Genomic DNA, 20,748 nt, shown 5'->3' on the forward strand with positions numbered 1-20,748 from the left:
GTTGGACAGCAAATGAAAGATGCATTAGTTATTAATGCAACCGCTGTGTTAGATTTTTTTAAATTAACGTTACTAGACATACAGTGTGCCTTACAGCCAGACCAGTGCCGCAATAATGGCGGACAAATCCTTTTACATTTTTCCACATAAATACGGAATAACATCATAAATAGCTCTTACTTTTGGACGAGCTTCCATCAGAATCTTGGGCAAGTTGTCCTTTGTCCAAAAGAATCGTTGCTCGGTTGTAAAACGTCCTCTTCAACTTTGGAATTAGCAGCTAACAATAGCTATGTGGCGCAGACATGCCCAAATCTTCAAAACGCAATACTAAGGAAATTCCAAAAATAGCAATATACTCGCATAAACTGATATAACTCGGTTTAAAATAACTTCGTTATGATGTTTCTAACACCTATATCGAATTAAATCACAGACGGATATATCTAGGGCCTATAACTTGAGCTTTTGAGCATGCCATCCTGAGGTCCTCCTTTGCGTCTTGACGAACGTCGAAAAGAGCGGACCCCCCATGCCATGGCCTTTTATAAGGTCTGAGATCTACGTAGAAACTCCATTCCAATTCTCATTGGTTACTGACATCCAGGGGAAGGCGCGTGCAGTTCATGTCGACCCATAGGATACATACAGAGCTTTAAACTGATCTGAGAAACAGAGCCTTGTTTTCAGACCTTCGCAGTTCCTGTCATGAATTTCGCTGCAGAATGAGTTCTGTTCCACCCACAGACATAATTCAAACGGTTTTAGAAACTAGAGATTGTTTTCTATCCAATAGTAATAATAATATGCATATTGTACGAGCAAGAATTGAGTACGAGGCAGTTTAATTTGGGAACGATAAATGTCCAAGTTGAAACAGCACCCCCTGTAGTGTCAAGAGGTTTTAAGGGGGTGTTACTTTCGCAGACAATGTCACCCATCTAAATAAATTGTTTTTTAAAATTTAAAATAATTAACCAGGGGCCTGTTGCACAAAACTAGGATAAGGGATTAAGCCAGGATATCTTGGTGATCCTGGCTCAATTGATCCGTAATCCGGTTGCACTAAAGATGGATAGGGGGCAGGAGGATATGTTATGGTATAAATTACCATGGAGATTTATTCTGTGGAGCTAGCCTGCTCCAGACCAGGCTAAATTCCAGGATCTATTTAATCTCATCCCTAATGTCAGTCAGCAGTCACCACAAATGGAAACCAATAGTTATTTCACTGCTCACTATACATTGTTATCACATATAACTAGACCCACTGTTATTATTTAAACGTTTGTGATCATTAATTTCAATGATTTTGGATAAAAAATGATTTTTAGATGATGTTGCTATCATTAGATAATTTACAGTTTCCCATAGACTATAAGGCTATATATAAAATGATAGAATATTAGGAATATATTAAAAAACACAAGTCATAATATTGTAACCAGTTGTTTTAAAGGAGGACAGTTGTTAAAATGACAGATGTGGGGCATTTCGTGAAATTGTACTTCAGTATGGTTTCATAAACAAAGACATGCTGATGTGCCAGAATATTAAGTATCACATTGTCATAAGTATCAAAACAATATGTAGCTTTTCTGCAGAAAGAACCAGCCTCATAAATTTATGACTTTATCCTTTTTCTTCAGTGTGGCCCTAGTACTCTGTCATATAAACAAATACACATTCCATATGAATATAAAAACACAATGTGTAACATTATGTTCCTTTATTGAATAAGGACAAAACAAAGCAGGTAAACCATCAGCTCCTTTCGAAACTGAAGTCACAGTGACTCTACAAGATGGAAAGCACAGAATCCAAGCATATTATACAAAATGATACATACACATTCAAAGGTCTGTATATAACACACCCTGCATGTCTGCACACTAAAATAAATGCAGGACAAATCCATACACATCAACTGAACAGACAAATGAATGGATGCAGTAGCCTCCCTGCAGCCTTGTATTACACACAGTATACCGCACAAACATCATAAGAGGCCAAATTCGTCAAAAAACGAACCCAAAAAAAACCAAATTCCTCTGCCACCGCAGGACATATTTAACCAAAATTTAAAGCACACATACTAACTAAAATAATTCAACACATATTGGTCCCTCAGCAGCCGACCACTGTCGTCATCAGGGAAGATTGCCGGATTGTCCCAGTCCATGGCTGGTGGCACTCTGGGGGCCCTCTCCTTCCTCAGGCAGGCCACATTGTGGAGGACAGCACAAGCCACAGTAATATCACATGCCCTAACAGGGCTGACCCTTAATTTGTGAAGGCAGTGAAAGCGTGCCTTCAGGAGGCCAAAGGTCATTTCAACTCTGGCCCTGGTCCTGGCATGGGCATGGTTGTAGGCCTGCTGTGCTTCCTGGGGGTCTGTGAAAGGTGTCAGGAGAAAAGGCTGGCAGCCATACCCCCTGTCTCCCAGCAACACACCAGAGAATTCACCTGTCAACACAAAATCTCATCATTACTACCTCATAAACACAGTGATATTCTTGACACAGCCATGATGGTTATAAATAGGGGTTGTGTGGCTTACCTTGTGATAGGCACTGATAGATTTCAGAGGCCCGAAAGATTCTGGAGTCATGGACTGAGCCAGGCCATTTTGCCACAACATTGCTGATCACACAGTCAGCATTGCAGACCATCTGAAATCATAAGATGAGGAATATTACACCAATCAATGCACATCACTGGCAATGCAGAGTGTTCGTCAATGGACAATATCAAAAAGTTATGTTCACCTGAACATTAATGCTGTGAAAGGATTTCCTATTCACAAAATCGGCCTCATGGGCACCTGAGGGGGCTTTTATCCTTATGTGTGTGCAGTCCACTGCACCAATGACATTGGGGAAACCTGTCACACAAAGTAATGAGTATCCTACTATGTGTTAACAGTTGTCCTGTAATTTGTAGATCCTCTTACCTGCAATCCTATAGAACTCCTCTTTGATGTCACAGAGTCTTCTGTGGCCAGGGAAGGAGATGAAGACATCTGCTAATGCTTTGATAGCCAGACACACACTCCTTATTGTGCGGCAAATTGTGGCCTTGTTCAGCTGTTCTGCATCCCCCACTGAGTACAGGAAGGCTCCACTAGCAAAAAAGCGCAAGGCCACACAAACCATTTGCTCCACACTCAGTGCATGGCTCCGTGCAGTGCGGTGCTTAATCCTGGGACCCAGTAGTCTGCATAGATACCTGATGCCATCTGCAGAAAACCTGTATCTTTCATATAGATGGTCATCAGGGAAGGCCAGTGGGTCCAACCGGTCCCTGAAGACCCTTTCTCGCCTGAAGGCTCTCCTCAGCACAAGTGCTTCTTCATCCACCACATCTCGCACGAATGGGCATGCCATTGTCAGAGCAGAAAGGAACACACAATTTTGGGCCTTCATATAGGCTAGTGGCCACACCTGGTGCTGGGGGGGTGGGCAAAAGAGGGCGATGCCTTATAACGATGACTTGGTTGTACTGATTGCTGGGAAAATAAAAAAAAAATTAGAAAGATGCCACCGTCCTGTGTGCTCACAATAAGAGCTCATATGTCATGGCTCACTTGACTTTACGAGAATATACCTAATTTTTATTTTGAGCTGTGTCATCTTCTTGGAGCTGGGGGAGGAAAGAAAAATAATGATTAATACATTTGTGTTACAGTTAGCATACAGTGTACATTGAAGGCATATCTCACCTCCCTCTCAAGTTTTTTTATTTCAAGGTCCAGTTTCCTAATTGTCCTCTTTTTTATTTCGGACTCCAGTGCAAGATTTTCCATCTTTTTCTTCTTGTACTGAATGTCTATGTCTGCCAGTTCTATTTGGCGCCGGAGGTGGTTGCCATACAACTTTCTGATAGCTTGTGAGCTCTGTGAACACAATACAATTAGCGCAGCTGGAATTTGGCAGGATGTGGTGTCCTTTTATTAATACGCACTATGTTGCCAGGCTGGTTTTCCCACTGTATAGCATCTGGGTCCTGTAAAAGAAATTTGATTTTTTGATTTTGATGAGGACTCCTCACCATTGTAGAGTAAATAGTACTTTCACAGTCTTAACATGATACCTCATGCCTTCTGGAATCCAGAGAGATGGTCTCCTCCTCATCATCGTCTCCATCATGTGCTGTTGCTGCTGCACTGGGGCCTTCACCCTATCACATTTAATCGGATTCATATTGAAGCTAGTAGACAAGACATGCCAGGCCTACAGTATGCCTTTGATGGAGTACTCACTGGATCAGCATCGTCTGGTGCTTGTGCTGGTGGCTCTAACAGGAACACAGTGCTGCCAGACACTGCAAGGCAATAGGTAAACCAAAGTCAGACAGTCCAAATTGATTCAATATGAATGTGGTTGTATCCCATGTAGAGATGGAAGGACATACCTTGAATGAAGCGGGTGGCATCTTGGGAGGAACCTATGCTCGTCTCTTTCCCCCCAGGGATCCCCTCTAAGACGGGCCTGCCTTTATTTAGCTCCAAGGCCATGTCCTCTGCTGGGGTAAGGTCAGCCTTTGGTGACCCACCACCCGTGCCTTGTCTGTGGGTATTCTTTTTCACTGCTAAAACAGTACAGACAATGTGTGAGCAGGCACCTTCTGGGTACAATATATGCTTGTGCTTTGTTAAATATTAGTCAGGGACCATACCATTCTGCAAAATGTTCTTGTATTTGATTTTGACCTGCTGCCATGTCCGTTTTGGCCCGTTCATGTTTAATCTACACACACACACACATTTAATGGAGTCACACTGCAAAAAATTACTTGGTATTTTTGTCTTGTTTTCAGTAAAAATATCAAAAAATTTATCATAGCTTTATACAGTGTGATGGAGTTACTTTACACAATTTCACTCATATCTGCAGTGCATTTCAATTAAAAATTTAACCGTTTCATAATTACAGTACAACTGCATTTTTGGAGATGTGAATTAAATATTTGAATTGTAATTGTGATGTTTCAGCGGAGCGGTGAGTGTGTAATTGTGCACTACTTACGCATTCAGGCGGTCTGCAATACTTTGCCACGCTTTTTCTCTTTGCTTTATCACTGTGGCGGTGTTGCCTTTCTTCTTAATTATATCTTTTACCTCCTCGTATGCCTCCATGAGGATTTGTGCTTCCGACGGGGAAAAGTACGCGGCTCTAGTTGCCATGGTAAATCAGTTAATCTGTGATCTGTGGCGGGGTCTATTTGAGTGAGCCGTGAGCGCGCACCTATCCAGGATTGGTTTCACCTGGCTTAATGAATCCGTGTCTGCTCATCCTGGCTTGGTCTTTGTGCAACCAATTAAGCCTGGACGCACATGTTTTGGCTTCATTGAGCTCAGCTGAGTCATTTATCCCGGATGTCTTAATTCTACTTTTGTGCAACAGGCCCCAGATGTATGGTGTTTGTCCGTTTGTTTGTTATGGTTTTAATGGTTATTTGTGGTTGTAAGTGATAAAATGAACAAGAATTTTACATTTTGCAATCCTGAGTATTTACTACTTTAGTAAGGATTGTCGTGTCTTTGCTATCATTAAATTGAAGACTTATAGTTTTTATCAAAGATTCCTGTAATTAGGGATTACGCGATCAACTGAGTAATAACGTAACTAATTAACTATGAATTTGGGAGCACCAGGGAAAGTAGTCAGATTACAAAGTTATAATTTCCCAATATAACCTTTCAGATATTTTCATATCTGATCAATAGTCTTCTGATTAATGATTTATTTATTTTTACCTCACGTTAGTCTCATTCCAAACGTCGTAAATTGTTGGTTATCTGCACGAACCCAGTCTTCACTATGAGTCATCCATACATCAATTGTCTTAAATCATTTATTTATTACTAACTAATTAATTCACAGAAATGCATAAACAAACAAACTTAAAAATGGTTACATGAAATGGGAGAAATATGCCCTAGTGGGCTGAACCGGCATGGCGGCTTGTTAGACAAAGGGAAAATTGGCGTTCGACCAAGAAGTCACTACAGAGTTCATAATTATAACAATTGACATGCTAATCCTTTACACATGAACGCTCACTCATTCGGGAACAATTGCAATCAATATATATATATATTTACGCTCATTGTGTCGTCTTGATCGCTGGAGGAATGTTAGTTTCTGTTGGAGATTCGTCGGTCTCCGTCTTGGCTATTGTGGAGAGTTCAGAGTGACATTCGTTATAGAATGGATGTTTCGGCGGTTGTCTTTCTTCGCGTTCAATGATACCGAATTCCTAGCTGCAGACTAGTAGTCAATATCAAAGACTTGTTCTTATTCGTCTAAGAGTTTAACCACGTGGTGTGGTTAAAGATTCAGCAATGGTACTTAACCTTCGTTCTCCTCCTATGGAGAAAAACATGGTCTCCTGATAATTTCTCAGAGTTGGCTTTTATTCGGATAGCAGAGAGGGGCTGTCCCAGGATGTCTGACCCAACTGGCTCATCGGCGTGTCCTCGGATTTAGTTCAAATCAAAAGGGATTTGTATTTTTCTTCATTAAACAGTCCAAAATCATATTACACAATTATACAAACAGTATCATACTCACTCATTCATTTTATACAACAAACAGATGTAAACCTCATATGAGGTTATTATATAAACAGCGGTATGGTAATGTAGCCACCCAGTCTCCCATGAGTTTCCCACATTGGGACAAACGGACATGTTAATAGCTGGACTCTTCACAAATCTTTTATACTTTTTCCAGAACATGAAATCTGTTCGTACCTCAAGTTCTGTGAGGTGGAAGAAACCACCACTACCCTCTCTCTAATACTGTTTGGCCATGAGGAGATTCTCAGGAATTTATGACGTCTCTCTGTGATCACAGCATGGGTTGAAGGAGGAAAGGGGGAGGCAGGGAGAGGGGAATGGGCTTTATGTACCTAAACAGGCAACGTCATGACAGGATATACAATTTATTCAGTACTACTACAGTTGCTAAATAATTCCAGTAGATGGGAGCATAAGATCACGAATGAAATTTCAGAAGATTAGTTCTCTCCCTGGATACACCACTCCCGGGGAGGTTGGAAGATGGTGGTGAGTGCAGACGAGATTTTAGCTTGCTCCAAGTAACCTTAAATTTTAAGTAAGTTTGAGAGGGATAAAAGTTAACAGAACTTGGCTTATAGTAAACACAATAGAGAACAACGCTTAGTTGACCGCTAATTTGATCTGAAACTTTGAGAAATGGAAGAAAAAAATGTGCGAAAGAGCAAAGGGAGAAGGCAGTTGCTAGCTGAGCACTCATACATTGAAGAAACACCACCATCTGACTTCTCAGGAGAAGAAATGGAGGAATCTGGACATTCGGTTGATTCTGAAAATCCAGTCAATAGTCCCGCACCCAAAAAGACACAGAAAGAATTGTCTTTGCGCGAACTACAGGTCAACATAGTCGATGCTGTCTCTGCAAAGATAAACGAAAGAGCCGATGATACGCGAAAACACATCAAAGTTGACCTCGAGATCTCTGAATCATACAAGAGTATCGAAGAGCTTAAACTTGCAAACACTGCAAATTCTGAGAAATGCACTGCACAGGAGAAGACCATCGCAGACATGTAAGAGCGCTTATCGGAAGCAGAGCGATACCGAAGGTGGGGGCTACGGCTTTACGGTGTCCCGAGGATCAGGATGAGAATATGAAGCACTTAGTAAGAGACATCTGTAAGCGTGTGGCACTGGACTTCCCCGATGGATATATGGATATGGCTGTGGATGTCGCTCATCGTTTTGGGAAGAAGCAAGATGCCATCGTCAGCCACTCGATCATCATCATCCAGTTTGCTTTTCGCACAGCGAGAGATGCATTTTGGAAGAAGGCAAAGGAAAGCGCCTTTCTGAAAGAGAGAAAATTTAGATTCGGTGAGGACTTGAATGCAGCAGACAAGGCAGCAAAGGCAAAATTGTGGCCTCTTGTACAACAGGCCCGAAATCAAGGAAAGGGTGGATACTACAGGGGAATCAGAGCCTTTTTCGCAGATGGAAAAGAAATACGACCGGGGTGATTTGTTCTGTCGGTAGGTTTACCAGGTAGCTCCTTCCCCACTGCACACTGAGAATTCTAGTTTTGAATTATGGTGTTACTGTTTACAAGTTAAGACTTTTGTTAATACATATATGAAGCAACTTTTTATAGAGAGGGTAGAGTTGAGATATCTACAGAATAGAAAGAAAATTCCTAGGCTATGGACTTGAAGTTTATGTCAATCAATGCCAGGGGGATACGAAACCTGTTGAAGAGAAAAGCGTCTTTTTTGTTGTTGTAAGGACTGCAACGCAGAACTTGTATTCATTCAAGAAACACATTCATGCAAAGAGGTCTATAATTATTGAAAAAATCAGTGGGGCAATGTCATTTTTTTGGCCCACGGGACTAATCATTCAGCTGGGGTTGCAATTTTAGCACACAATTTCACATAAAGGCATTGGTGAAGCAGCTGAGAAATAAATAGTATTTTTCTCATTAATTCATGAGATCAGCCAATTGCTGGACTTTCACATACAGGTTACTAGGTCACACCCAGTTCAAACCAAATTTGAAAAATAAAATGTGGCTTGTTTATCAAGTGTTCTGCCTTGCAAAAATATATATCATAAAATAACAAATAACAAAAAATATCAAAATGCTTGCATAGGTTTTGATTTAAAAAAAATAACAAAACGCTATTTAGTACTATAATGGTATTCACTAACATATTATTACAAAATTGTTTAAAAGTGTTCTAGGCTACCCTACCTAAGAATTACGGTTAGGGTTAAGGCTAAGATAAAAACCCTAACCCTAGGTATAACTTAAGGCAAAAAACAGTATAGGTTATAGCCCTCTTGCTCCTCCCTGTGGCCTTGTGGGTACTACATAACTCATTAGTGACACTTGCTAGGCTCATAATCTGAGGTAGCAACTGCGTCAGATCTACAAATCAATGAGCTAGGCCTATCCTTTCGATTTTGCAACTCTGAACCTGCGAATTCGCTCCATTCGATGCCTACTAACAGAATTACGCATATCAAAATACTCAGCAGCTATTTAGAAACAAAAAAAAGTTTAAAAATTAAGTTATTTCTTAATTAAAAAATGTCTTACGGCTGTTTAGATCGGCCACATATTGAAAATAAGACAAGGACATGCGTTTTGTTTAGGTGTACACCTTTTTCTGAAAGAAAAATATGGTTAACCATGACCATAAAATGTTTAACGTTTGATGGCTATGCGCCCAGGCATCGCTATAGCACTGTGGGTCACAACAACGTGTACCCAGGCGAACAGTGAGCTTATTGTTAACCTTGTTAATAATAAATTACTTGACGTAAGCCTACGTGTTTAGCGTGGGCATGTCTGATTGCCAACAATAGCGAAGCAGGCATTGTGACGTGTTACAATGGACTGTGAATAGAACGTTCGGAAGGCGAGTTGGTGCTCAATAGAACTAATAGGAGCTGGCAGGGTGAAAAAATGCCCTAAAATAAAACCTGTTTTTTTCGCGATTACTACAAAACTACCGCAAGTATTTGGGACAGATTGTAATATTATGAAACTGGGCTCTACGGCGGATGCAATGAACTACTTATCAGGGGAAAAAAGCGTTAAAAATGTCATGTGTCCAGCCTACCTCGAGTAAACAAATAACTTACGTCCTGTTCTCTCTGATGTGCGGTCCAGAAATGATTAGCTAGTTACTCTATTTCTGACACGTGCAGAATCGGATTTATGGCGCTACAGTGTTAGCGGAGAAATATATAATGTATATATCGCGCTAGCTACTAACGTTATTTCTCTCTTCTTGCCCATGTGAAATTATAACATGTTTTAAAAGAATAGTAACCGGTTAGCTATTAATAACCTCACTCAATTATATTTTACCAATAGTCTCCAGTATTGATTCGCAAAATGACAACTGTTAATAGTCGTCAGATTCTTGCACGTGCGGAGCCCAGCTAATTTAACGTTATTGATTTAGCTAACTTACCGTTACTGTTCCTCGGCATGTTTTAACGGAAAATAGCTAGCCAAACAGTTAATGCCCACTACAAAACGTTGTAATATCTAATTTATATGTATAACATTCAACTATATATTTATAACTTACTTTTCTATCTCGGTGGCGTTATAAGTCTCAACAACGAATCTTTACTTAACGTTCGCTACATTAAAACAAGCGTTGAAGTCCTTCTCCAAATCACCTCCAGTCGAACGTCTGCAACTCATTTTGAACCTAATTTGAAAATGATGACGATCAATTTTATTGACGTTACTAAGCCATCTGACAGACCAAGAAACGCGACTTTGAAAATCCCATCTCGAGACTTGATCCCACCTACTCGGCTCACTTGCCTCCCATTGGAAACGGCAGGATGTGGTCTATCTTAGTGGTCTATCTTAGTAAAACATAATTGGTTGTGTACCATATTAGTGAGTGTAGTGTGGTAGGGTATTTATTAATTAAATTTTTCAAGCAAAGTATAAGGGAATTGTACTCCAGTCTGGTAGGTGGCGGTAATGCAACAAATTGGATGCCAACCGCCGTTAACTTCAGAAGAAGGTTGCGCGTCATACACACACCCACTCAATTGAGGAAGGAAGGCAGAAGGGAGGTTACAGTTGAAACTGCAGTCAACGGCTCTACAAAAAGGCACATTTTACCTGTTTATAAACTAAAGTTTTGTGTTGGGTTCAACAAATCTACAAATAATAAAGGTAAACCGTCAATCAGAAAGGAAGAGTATCTCTGGGCAACTGTCAGCGTATAAAAAGGAGCATTTTGAAGAAAGCGAAAGTAAAAACTTTACGCGTTTTCTGAAGGGGCCTGCAGTTTCGACAGCGACACCATGGCTGAATGTGGTTGGGATGAGGAGATGTCAGAGGGTCCATCCCTCCTCCAGGAGGACCTGACCTGTCCGGTCTGTAAAGAGCTCTACCGGGGGCCCGTTCTTCTTTCTTGCAGCCACAGCTTCTGCAAGGAGTGTTTGGAGAAATGCTGGGAGGGGCCTGGGCAGAAGTGTCCCGTGTGCAGGAAGAGCTGTGACGGCGAGCAACCAATATCCAACCGGGCGCTGATGGATGCGACGGAGTCGTTTCAGAAGGAGAAGCGCTGGCGGGGACCGAACGCATTCAGTAACGTGCCTCTTTGTAACCTGCATCGGTTGGCGTTTCAACTTTACTGCGTAAAGGACGAGGAGCCCGTGTGCGTCGACTGTGTCCCTCTACATCGGGCTCACGAGCTGCTGCCACTCAACGAGGGGACGCGGTTGTGTCAGGTGAGAGTGAGGAGATTCGATTATCTGGGCCAGGTTTCCCAGGTTAGAGGAGTTTGTTCGGGTGAAAAGTGGTTGCATTCGTTTTGGAACCGGTTTGCCTCCCTGGCTTGAGCCAGATGCCCCGCTTTGGCCGACGGGTAAGTCGGCTCAAAACAAAAGTGACAGGTTAAGCACGTGGAGTATTAATATACTGCAGTGTTTTGACATGCAAAGTGATTGCTTTTGATTTAAAAAACAACAACATTTATCTGCCTTCCCAATGAAAACTGTATGTTTCTGAACGATGGACCATGCTGCCTTGTTGACATGACCAAGCGCTGCAGATTACTGTTCAGTTGAGAAGGGCACTCCTCCCTCACCGCTTTTGCACTTTATAGGTGGTTTGAAGTCAGATATAGAAATCTGATTCCTGGCCTTGCGACTTGTCTGAACTGCTGTGGCTAGCCAAACAGTTGGTTCATGTTATACTTTGAGGCTTTAAGTGTTCTTGCACTGATTTTGAACATTCAAAGCAACTAGAAAACGTCCATGGCAGGCCTTTTTCTTCAAGATTATTTTGGTGGACTACATCCAAAAAGTGTATTGTCACCACCTACTGGGTGGGGTAGAACTGAGATAAAAGAACGTTAATAATACAAAACATATCATATTATTCTCAAAAAACAAACAAAAGTCAATGTACTCCTTCACTTAGTCAAATGTAGTCAGATCCCTACACAGGTTCTGGGGCCTGAGAGGGGGAAGAATTTCAGACATTCCCTGCAATGTTTCAGATGTGAAATCCTGGAGTTCTAAGAACCTTGGCTGCTTTCACAATGATTTCCAGTTTCTTTTATTCATTTTTTTATTGTTTTGTTTGTCCTGTACAATTAATCACCTGCGCAATGAACTCAACAAAATCAACATTCTTCACGTTTAGTGATTCAGGATCTTTCAACTGACTGACATCCAGACTGTTGGGCTTACACTGCCATAGCTTCACCATCTCTACTCGCTGCGTCAACAATTTTCACTGACTGCATTATAGACCTTCTCAACAGCCCTGATCCTTCCTACTTCAACCTCCTCCATCCTAACAGGGCAGGGGCTGTTTGAGTGTGTGGACAGGTGTCTTTTATACAGGTAACGAGTTCAAACAGGTGCAGTTAATACAGGTAATGAGTGGAGAACAGGAGGGCTTCTTAAAGAAAAACTAACAGGTCTGTGAAAGCCGGAATTCTTACTGGTTGGTAGGTGATCAAATACTTATGTCATGCAATAAAATGCAAATTAATTACTTAAAAATCATACAATGTGATTTTCTGGATTTTTGTTTTAGATTCCATCTCTCACAGTTGAAGTGTACCTATGATAAAAATTACAGACCTCTACATGCTTTGTAAGTAGGAAAACCTGCAAAATCGGCAGTGTGTCAAATACTTGTTCTCCCCACTGTATCCCAGCTTTACATGGGTTGGGAGAAATTCTTCATCGAACATCAATAACCCAAATGCTTTCCTCCTTTCCATTCACCGTGCGGGTTAAGCAACGTGAATCAACTATTCCTGGCATGTTAATCTTAAACCATGAAGCCTCAATATCCATAGAGACGCCAGATATGACACCTTTTATTGGTGACTTACTCTGATAATCATAGCTTTCCACTAAATGCGTCCATCATTTGTGCATTATCTTTTTGTTCTTTTGACATACATGAAATCAACATCATACCACTCCTGGTCACTCTGACTCCACTTCTCCCAATGCATCCTTCACCATCTTTGTGACCACAAACGGGTTTCCCAAAAAAACATCCTTGCTCAAGAATCGCAGTCCAACAACAAGTGAGGCATTATCATACCGAGGCTTATCTTGCTTTTAAAACTTTTTCCCTTTTTAGCTACGTTCTTAGATGAAATTATTGGAATACTGAAATATCTATCTTCACTCGCACCAACAGAATCAAGCATTGCTTCTGGTTCCGCCATTGCTCTCCCTCCCCAAGTTAGTGTTTACAACAATAGAACTTTCCCGGCAGGCATTGTTGTCACCTTAGCTTGCTACATAACTTCTGAGTGATAGGAACCACAAGCACCACCACCAATCAGCCTACACCATTGTGGACACACCCATCATTACTACGACAACTAGCGTAACCATGTCAGCTCATGACTGCTGTCTGAACACGCATCTAATTTGGTCACTTGTAACTTGCTGTTTGGATGGTCAGTATTCCTGAAACAGATTTGAGCATTTAGGCCTGCAGTGTGAACAAGGCTTTACTGCCCTGAGTCCCTTAGTCAACACCCAATAGCTTAGGACCTGAAACAATACTGCAAATAAGTTGCTGTATATTTTTTATTATCTGGTAGTCACTAGATCACAAACTATTATGCATATTGTGTTTTGTGTGTTCTATTGCAGGAAGAACTGACCATTAAAGTCAACATATTGGAGGAGAAAGTGGAGACCTTCAAGAGAATGAAAAAGAAATACTCTAACACAGTTGATTTCATGAAGGTACTATAATACTGTATCTGCTTGACCTGCTGATGTCTACACTGTAGGGCATATCTATGACCATGACTAATGCCTGCGTATCAATGTCATGTGGACAGATCTTGGTGACGGTTTTGTGTAAGATAATGGGATTTGTTAGAACTAGTGAGGGCATCAAAGAGCTCTATCTAGATCTGTGTAGCCTATCCATAGCCCAACAGTTTGATGTTCATCATTGTTCTGTAATGAGATATGTGAACCAACCTGTTTGACTGGTTATGAGTAGGGACAGACTGAGATTCCTTGAGCCACCAGAAAGAATTGGAAATAACAAAATAGTTGACTGTAGATCAAACCTAGGGCCTGGAGTCCTGACAAGGAAAGCCTCTAGAGGAAACTATAATTACAGCCTATAGATGAGTAATGTTGTGTGAGATATGAATAACGAGAGGTATGTCAGTGTCATGACAAAATGTCACTCTTCCTCCAACCTCTCGTACCCAGAGCCAGGCCGAGCAGGCAGAGAAGCAGATTAAGGCAGAGTTTGAGAGGCTCCGTCAGGTGCTGTGTGTAGAGGAGGCTGCCAGGCTGAAGGCCCTGGCAGACGAGGAGGAGGACAAGAGATCCAGAATGGAGGAAAGGATCAGCTCCTTGACCAGTGACATTGCTGCCCTCACTAAGCTGGTCCAAACAGTAAAGCGGGAGATGGGGGCGGAGGATTTAACCTTCTTGCAGGTAAGCAGGAGGGGTCTCCCTCATGGGGGGGGGGGGGACAGTGCATGACAGTGAGACATTTTTGAATGCATGCATTTGTCGATCTTATTCACAATGAACTAATGGATTAAATTGTGTTGTTGTTTTTCAGAACTTCCCAGCCTTAAAGAAAAAGTAAGTACAGTAACATCCTATCAGTTGCCCAACAGTTCGGGTACCCTCCCTCTAATATCATGGTCATCATCTATGATGTCATGTTTTCAGAGCCCAGTGGCCTTGTGAAGACCCCCAGAATCCCTCAGATGCTCTCCTGAACATGGCCAAACACGTGGGCTGTCTGGGCTACAGCATTTGGAAGAGCATGCAGGCTCACGTCACATGCAGTGAGTACATGTACTGAAGGGTTAGTGTTCTAACTTGCTACATAAGTTATGACACACAATAAAATGGGTGTGGATGGCTATATAACGTGTAAGGGGTCAATGTTTTGAATGAAGGAGGAAAAACTTTGAGCAACAGTTACGCTTCAATCATAATGTTTTGTAACACGTCTCCCTCTCTTTCTCCAGTCCCAGTGGTGATGGACCCTAACACGGCCTCTCCCTGGCTTTCCATGTCCCCAGACCTGGCCAGCGTACGGGACAGCCCAGAGCGCCAGTCCCTCCCGGACAACCCTGAGCGCTTCGACCCCTGTGTCTTTGTCCTTGGAGCTGAGGGCTTCCGCTCCGGCAAGCACCGCTGGGAGGTCCATGTGGGAGACAACCCGAAGTGGATCCTGGGAATCTGTAAGGAGTCTGTGGCTCGCAAGAGGAAGTTCACCGTGTCCACAGACAGGGACGTGTGGACCATCGGGCTGAGCAAAGGGGTGTACAACGCCCTGACTGGCAAACGCACAGTGCTGGTCGTGGAGAGTCGGCCAGAGAGGGTCCGGGTCAAGCTAAACATGGATAAGGGGGAGGTGTCATTTTGGGACGCAGGCAACGGTGGGAAGCACCTGTGCACCTTCACACACAAGTTTACAGAGAGAGTGTTCCCAATATTCGGTCCTGGGCTCCACACCACCCCGATGGAGGTTAACCCGGCCAAGGTAACCATTCATACTGTGTGACAGGGCAGTGTGACAATCACTACAGCTTGCTAAGTGTCTGGTTCAATAGCCGATGGGCAGTCGTAGTACTCGCTTGGATAGACGTCACATGTTATGGTCAGAAGGTAGCCTAATATGTGCACTTGAATAGATGGGGCATTCCACTGTTTCAGCTGTCAGGCTGGTGTGGTTGTATTCTAGTGGTTTTACTGTGGCTATACGTTTGCGTTGAGGTTTGCATCAAGGCCTTTTGTATGGTCACAATCATCTTTGAAAATGTGCCATAGCAGTATTCCTATGCTTTCCATAGGATGTACAGTATGCAGGCATTTATTACATGAGGGATTTTTTTGACACTGATTTTCTTTAACTGGTATGTTTAGATTGCTGAGCTATTATACATAGAGATTTTCTAGGACTAGAGGGGTTCCAGTGGTAAGAACGTATTTTCTGTCAAATTTTGCTGCGTTCTGAGATTTATTGATATGTTTGCTGATTTAATTATGTATCGGTATGGAATTATGTGAAAAAACTAAAAATGTTATGTCACATGCGCCGAATACAACTGGTGTAGACTTTACCGTGAAATGCTTACTTACCAGCCCTACCCAACAATGCAGAGTTAAAAAATAAAAATAAAATGGTAAAACAAGGAATAAAATACACAAGAATGAAGCTATATACAGAGAGTACCAGATCAATGTGCACGGGTACGAGGTATTTGAGGTCGTTATGTACATGAAGGCAAGGTAAAGTGACTGGGCATCAGGATAGATAATAAGAGTAAAATAAAGAACAGAGCAGCAACAAGTGTGTGTGTTGTCGGTCTGTGTGCGTGCGTGTCAATGTAGTGTGTTTGTGTGAAAAATATATATAAATATACAGTGCATTCGGAAAGTATTCAGACCCTTTTTCCACAATTAGTTACGTTACAGCCTTATTCCAAAATGTATTGAATCATTTCCCCCCCCCTCAATCTACACACAATACCCCATAATGACAAAGAAAAACAGGTCTGTAGAAAAATGTATTAAAAATAAAAAACTATCACATTTACATAAGTATTCAGACCCTTTAGTCAGTATTGTTGAAGCACCTTTGGCAGTGATTTCAGCCTCGAGTCTCCTTTCGTATGACGCTATAAGCTTGTGTTTGGGGAGTTCCTCCCATTCTTCTCCGCAGATCCTCTCAAGCTCTGGCAGGTTGGATGGGGAGCCGTCGCTGCACAGCTATGTTCAGGTCTCTCCAGAGATGTTCGATCGGGTTCAAGTCCGGGCTCTGGCTGGTCCACTCAAGGACATTGAGACTTGTCCCGAAGCCACTCCCGCGTTGTCTTGGCTGTGTGCTTAGGGTCGTTGTCCTGTTGGAAAGTGAACCTTCAACCCCAGTCTGAGGTCCTGAGCGCTCTGGAGCAGGTTTTCATGAAGGATCTTGCTGTACTTTGCTCCGTTCATCTTTCCCCCGTACCTGAGTAGTCGCCCAGTCCCTTCCTCTGAAAAACATCCCCACAGAATGATGCTGCCACCACCATGCTTCACCGTAGGGATGGTGCCAGGTTTTCTCCAGATGGGATGCTTGTCATTCAGGCCAAAGAGTTCAATCTTAGTTTCATCAGACTAGAGAATGTCGTTTCTCATGGTTTAAGAGTCCTTTAGGCGCCTTTTGGCGAACTCCAAGCAGGCTGTCATGTGCCTTTTACTGAGGAGTGGCTTCCGTCTGGCCACTCTACCATAAAGGCCTGATTGGTGGAGTGCTGAGCAGATGGTTGTCCTTCTGTAAGGTTCTCCCAACTCTGGAGCTCTGTCAGAGTGACCATTGGGTTCTTGGTCAACTCCATGACCAAGGTACTTCTCCCCCGATTGCTCAGTTTGGCCGGGTGGCCAGCTCTAGGATGAGTCTTGGTGGTTCCAAACTTCTTCCATTTAAGAATTGTTGGAATCGGCTAAACTTTGAACATTGAGATATTAAATAAATGATAGAGAAGAAGCCTTGAATAGGAAGAGTGAAAGCAAATGGGTTTTGTGTCAGAAGTTAAGGGTTCTCTGTAAAAAGCCAGAAGGATTTGGAATGTGTTTGATGGAGAGGAGAGCGATGTGTTGATATAGGGAAGACAGATGGATATCTGTGGATTAGGTGAAGGAGGGGTTGAGGTCAGGAGGTGAGGGGTGAGGTCAGTTCCCCTTAAGGGAGTAATCAGAGTTAGTATCTGGTTACCTTCTTTCTCTTGGGCATAAACTAAGGATTGGAGAGAGGGAGTGTCTTAAGTAGCATATATATAACCAATGGAGAGAAATGTTTTGCGGTCTGATTACAGCTGTACAGAACCTTTGGGAAGAATTAAACTTGGTTAAAGCTTCTCTAGTGTCCGTGGGTTATTTACTCTGAAAAATAAGAACCTAACAGAATGATAGAGGCCACTGTGTTCTTGGACCTTCAATGCTGCAGAAATATTTTGGTACCGTTCCTCAGATCTGTGCCTCAGATCTGAGGCACAGTCCTTTCTCGGAGCTCTACGGAGTTACTTCGACCTCATGGCTTGGATTTTGCTCTGACATGCACTGTCAACTGTGGGACATTATATAGACAGGTGTGTGCCTTTCCAAATTATGTCCAATCAATTGAATGTACCACAGGTGGACTCCAATCAAGTTGTAGAAACATCTCAAGGACGATCAATGGAAACAGGATGCACCTGTACTCAATTTTGAGTCTCATAGCAAAGGTTCTGAAGACTGATGTAAAACAGAAATACCTTATTTACATTTTTTATACATTTGCTAAAATAAAAGTTTTGCTTTGTCCTGATGGGGTATCGTGTGTAAATTGATGAGAACATTTAAATACATTCCGAATGCAGTGTGTGTGGACTAATATATATATTTATATATTATATATATATATATTAGTCCACACATATATACATATACACTGTGTGTGTGTGTAGGGTCAGTGCAAGATGGAGTCAGTGCAGGTAGTTCGGGTACCATTATTTTACTAATTAGTCTATGCCAAACTGTCTTAGTCTTTGTATAAAGACTATTCTATATGATGCTTTATTTGCTCATCTAATGTAAAAAAATATATATATCTAGTAAGGCATATGATTGCATATTTTCTTGACAGTGTTGTATGATATTTTAATGACTTGATGTAATGTTTGAATGAAAAATCTGTGACAATGAGATCATATGACATGAAATAATGCATTGATAATTTCTTTCTTTTAATTTTCTTAGGTTTGAGTGAATGCCGAAGTGTTTTGCTCTCAATCAAATTGACTGTATTTATGTTATTCATTTATTATATATATTTTTCAAAAACTGTGGGAAAGTAGAGTCTTTTTATGTTTCATTGTTTTTTTTAAACTATAAAGCTGTTGAATCAGTCAAGCTTTTTCTCTGGGAGATGTTCAGACACTATTCAATGTTTGTTTAACCAGTAACTATGTTGGAATAAGTTGTTTTGTGCTGATACTGATTTTGTAAAATAATGATGAATAAATTGATTGAGATTCTCCACCAATGCACTTGTCAGGTGATGCACAGCAGCTATAGTCATGGTAATAAAGGTTTAACACTACATCTGATTAGAAATCAGAACTACCACACTTTGCCCTACACCGTTTCTAGTTGTCAATATTCATACTTTCTCAGGTGAGTTTCTCTGAGGATGCAATTACCAAACATTGCCACTGGAGGGCAATGCTGAGGTTTACAATTTTAGTGATGGCGTGATGACGAGGAGCCTTTTGAGGTTGCGGTGGCCAGTGTCAGAATAGTGCAGAAGGTGTTGTATGTTGAGGCAGTGAAGAACGGCTCATAATAATGGCTGGAATGGAGTCAATGGAATGGTATCAAACACGTGGTTTCCATGTGGTAGAAGCCATTCTATTGACTACATTCCAGCCATTATCTTGAGCCATCCTCCACTGATACCTATGGAACAGAAGGAGCATGCTCTGCGACTCAAGAACATAGCGGATTGATTGGCATGTGGATTTTCGAATCATGTCGCCAATCAAGGGTGTTATCTGTGGGGTGGCGCTAGAAGTAAAAGCCAAGAGTATATGGGAAGAATTGGATCAAGTGGTTGGTGTGCACTGACTGACCAGCATGGTGGATGGAGTGAGGAAGCGCACTCCATCCATTCTGTTTTCTGATGAAGAGTCTCTCCCTTCTCATGTGTATTTTGGTTTTATGAGATTCCCTGTGAGAGCCTTCGTGCCCAAACCCATGCAGTGTAATACATGCAAATTATTTGGTCATGTGTCAAGTGTATGGAGATGGGAGGGGTATCATTTGCCAGCTGAGCCTAAATTTGGCAATTGAACTGAATTTCTGAAGTGTCCTGTTAGGGTGAAGGAGACGGAGGTGGCAAGAATAAGGGCTGTCCAGCATGTCTCCTATCTGGAGACGGTGAGAAGAGTGGAAGAAAGGAGTGAAGTTGAAGAAGTAATGGTAGTAGGAGTAGAGACTCCAGATAATATTCCTTGTCAACAATCCTGACATGTTGCATGTTCAAAATCTCTTAAGGATCCGACCTTTTTTTCCCAATTTTCTCCTAAAATGACTTACCCAAATCTAACTGCCTGTAGCTCAGGACCTGAAGCAAGGATATGCATATTCTTGATACCATTTGAAAGGAAACACTTTGAAGTTTGTGGAAATGTTCAATTAATGTAGGAGAATATAACACATTAGATCTGGTAAAAGATAATACAAAGAAAAAGCATGTATTTTCTTTTTGTGCCATCATCTTTGAAACGCAAGAGAAAGGCCATAATGTATTATTCCAGCCCAGGCACAATTTAGATTGTGGCCACTAGATGGCAGCAGTGTATGTGCAAAGTTTTAGACTGATCCAATGATCCATTGAATATCTGTTCAAAATGTTGTATCAAGACTGCCCAAATGTGCCTAATTGGTTTATTAATAAGTTTTAAAGTTCATAATTGTGCACTCTCCTCAAACAATAGCATGGTATTCTTTCACTGTAATAGCTACTGTAAATTGGACAGTGCAGTTAGATTAAGAAGAATTGAAACGTTCTTTCCATATCAGATATGTCTATGTCCTGGGAATTGTTTTTGTTACTTACAACCAACCTCATGCCAATCACATTAGCCTATGTTAGCTCAACCGTCCCGCTGGGGGGACACTGATCCCGTAGAGGTTTA

The 20,748-nt window shown here is 41.7% G+C and overlaps 2 protein-coding genes and 1 long non-coding RNA gene across 8 annotated transcripts in view; 1 reads left to right on the plus strand and 2 right to left on the minus strand.

Moving 5' to 3' along the window:
* Window positions 1-20,748, minus strand: part of LOC139564397 (uncharacterized) — a 418,006-nt gene that overhangs the window by 222,062 nt on the left and 175,196 nt on the right. The window lies entirely within an intron of this gene.
* On the minus strand, window positions 1,694-9,387 carry LOC139564310 (putative nuclease HARBI1). Of its 5 annotated transcripts, none has more exons than XM_071383731.1 (10): window positions 4,678-9,387; window positions 4,414-4,590; window positions 4,262-4,323; window positions 4,093-4,179; window positions 3,964-4,005; window positions 3,722-3,895; window positions 3,607-3,642; window positions 2,954-3,508; window positions 2,561-2,672; window positions 1,694-2,466 (listed from the first exon to the last, which is right to left on the minus strand). In XM_071383731.1, the coding sequence occupies exons 1-7, from the start codon at window positions 4,739-4,741 to the stop codon at window positions 3,607-3,609; spliced, it is 642 nt and encodes a 213-aa protein (XP_071239832.1). In that variant the 5' UTR covers window positions 4,742-9,387; the 3' UTR covers window positions 1,694-2,466; window positions 2,561-2,672; window positions 2,954-3,508. The 5 variants fall into 5 exon arrangements, with proteins under 5 accessions (XP_071239832.1, XP_071239831.1, XP_071239829.1 ...); XM_071383730.1 differs by adding an exon at window positions 2,769-2,884 and having other exon boundaries at window positions 4,414-9,387; XM_071383728.1 differs by adding an exon at window positions 2,769-2,884 and having other exon boundaries at window positions 3,722-4,005; window positions 4,414-9,387.
* On the plus strand, window positions 10,534-19,094 carry LOC139564309 (zinc-binding protein A33-like). Of its 2 annotated transcripts, XM_071383726.1 has the most exons (7): window positions 10,534-11,293; window positions 13,697-13,792; window positions 14,276-14,506; window positions 14,637-14,659; window positions 14,750-14,868; window positions 15,055-15,572; window positions 18,809-19,094. In XM_071383726.1, exons 1-7 carry the CDS (start codon window positions 10,865-10,867, stop codon window positions 18,812-18,814), a joined length of 1,422 nt encoding a protein of 473 aa, XP_071239827.1. In that variant the 5' UTR covers window positions 10,534-10,864; the 3' UTR covers window positions 18,815-19,094. The 2 variants fall into 2 exon arrangements, with proteins under 2 accessions (XP_071239827.1, XP_071239826.1); XM_071383725.1 differs by having other exon boundaries at window positions 15,055-19,094.

This window comes from Salvelinus alpinus, chromosome 35, assembly GCF_045679555.1.
Source record: "Salvelinus alpinus chromosome 35, SLU_Salpinus.1, whole genome shotgun sequence".
NCBI lineage: Eukaryota > Metazoa > Chordata > Actinopteri > Salmoniformes > Salmonidae > Salvelinus > Salvelinus alpinus.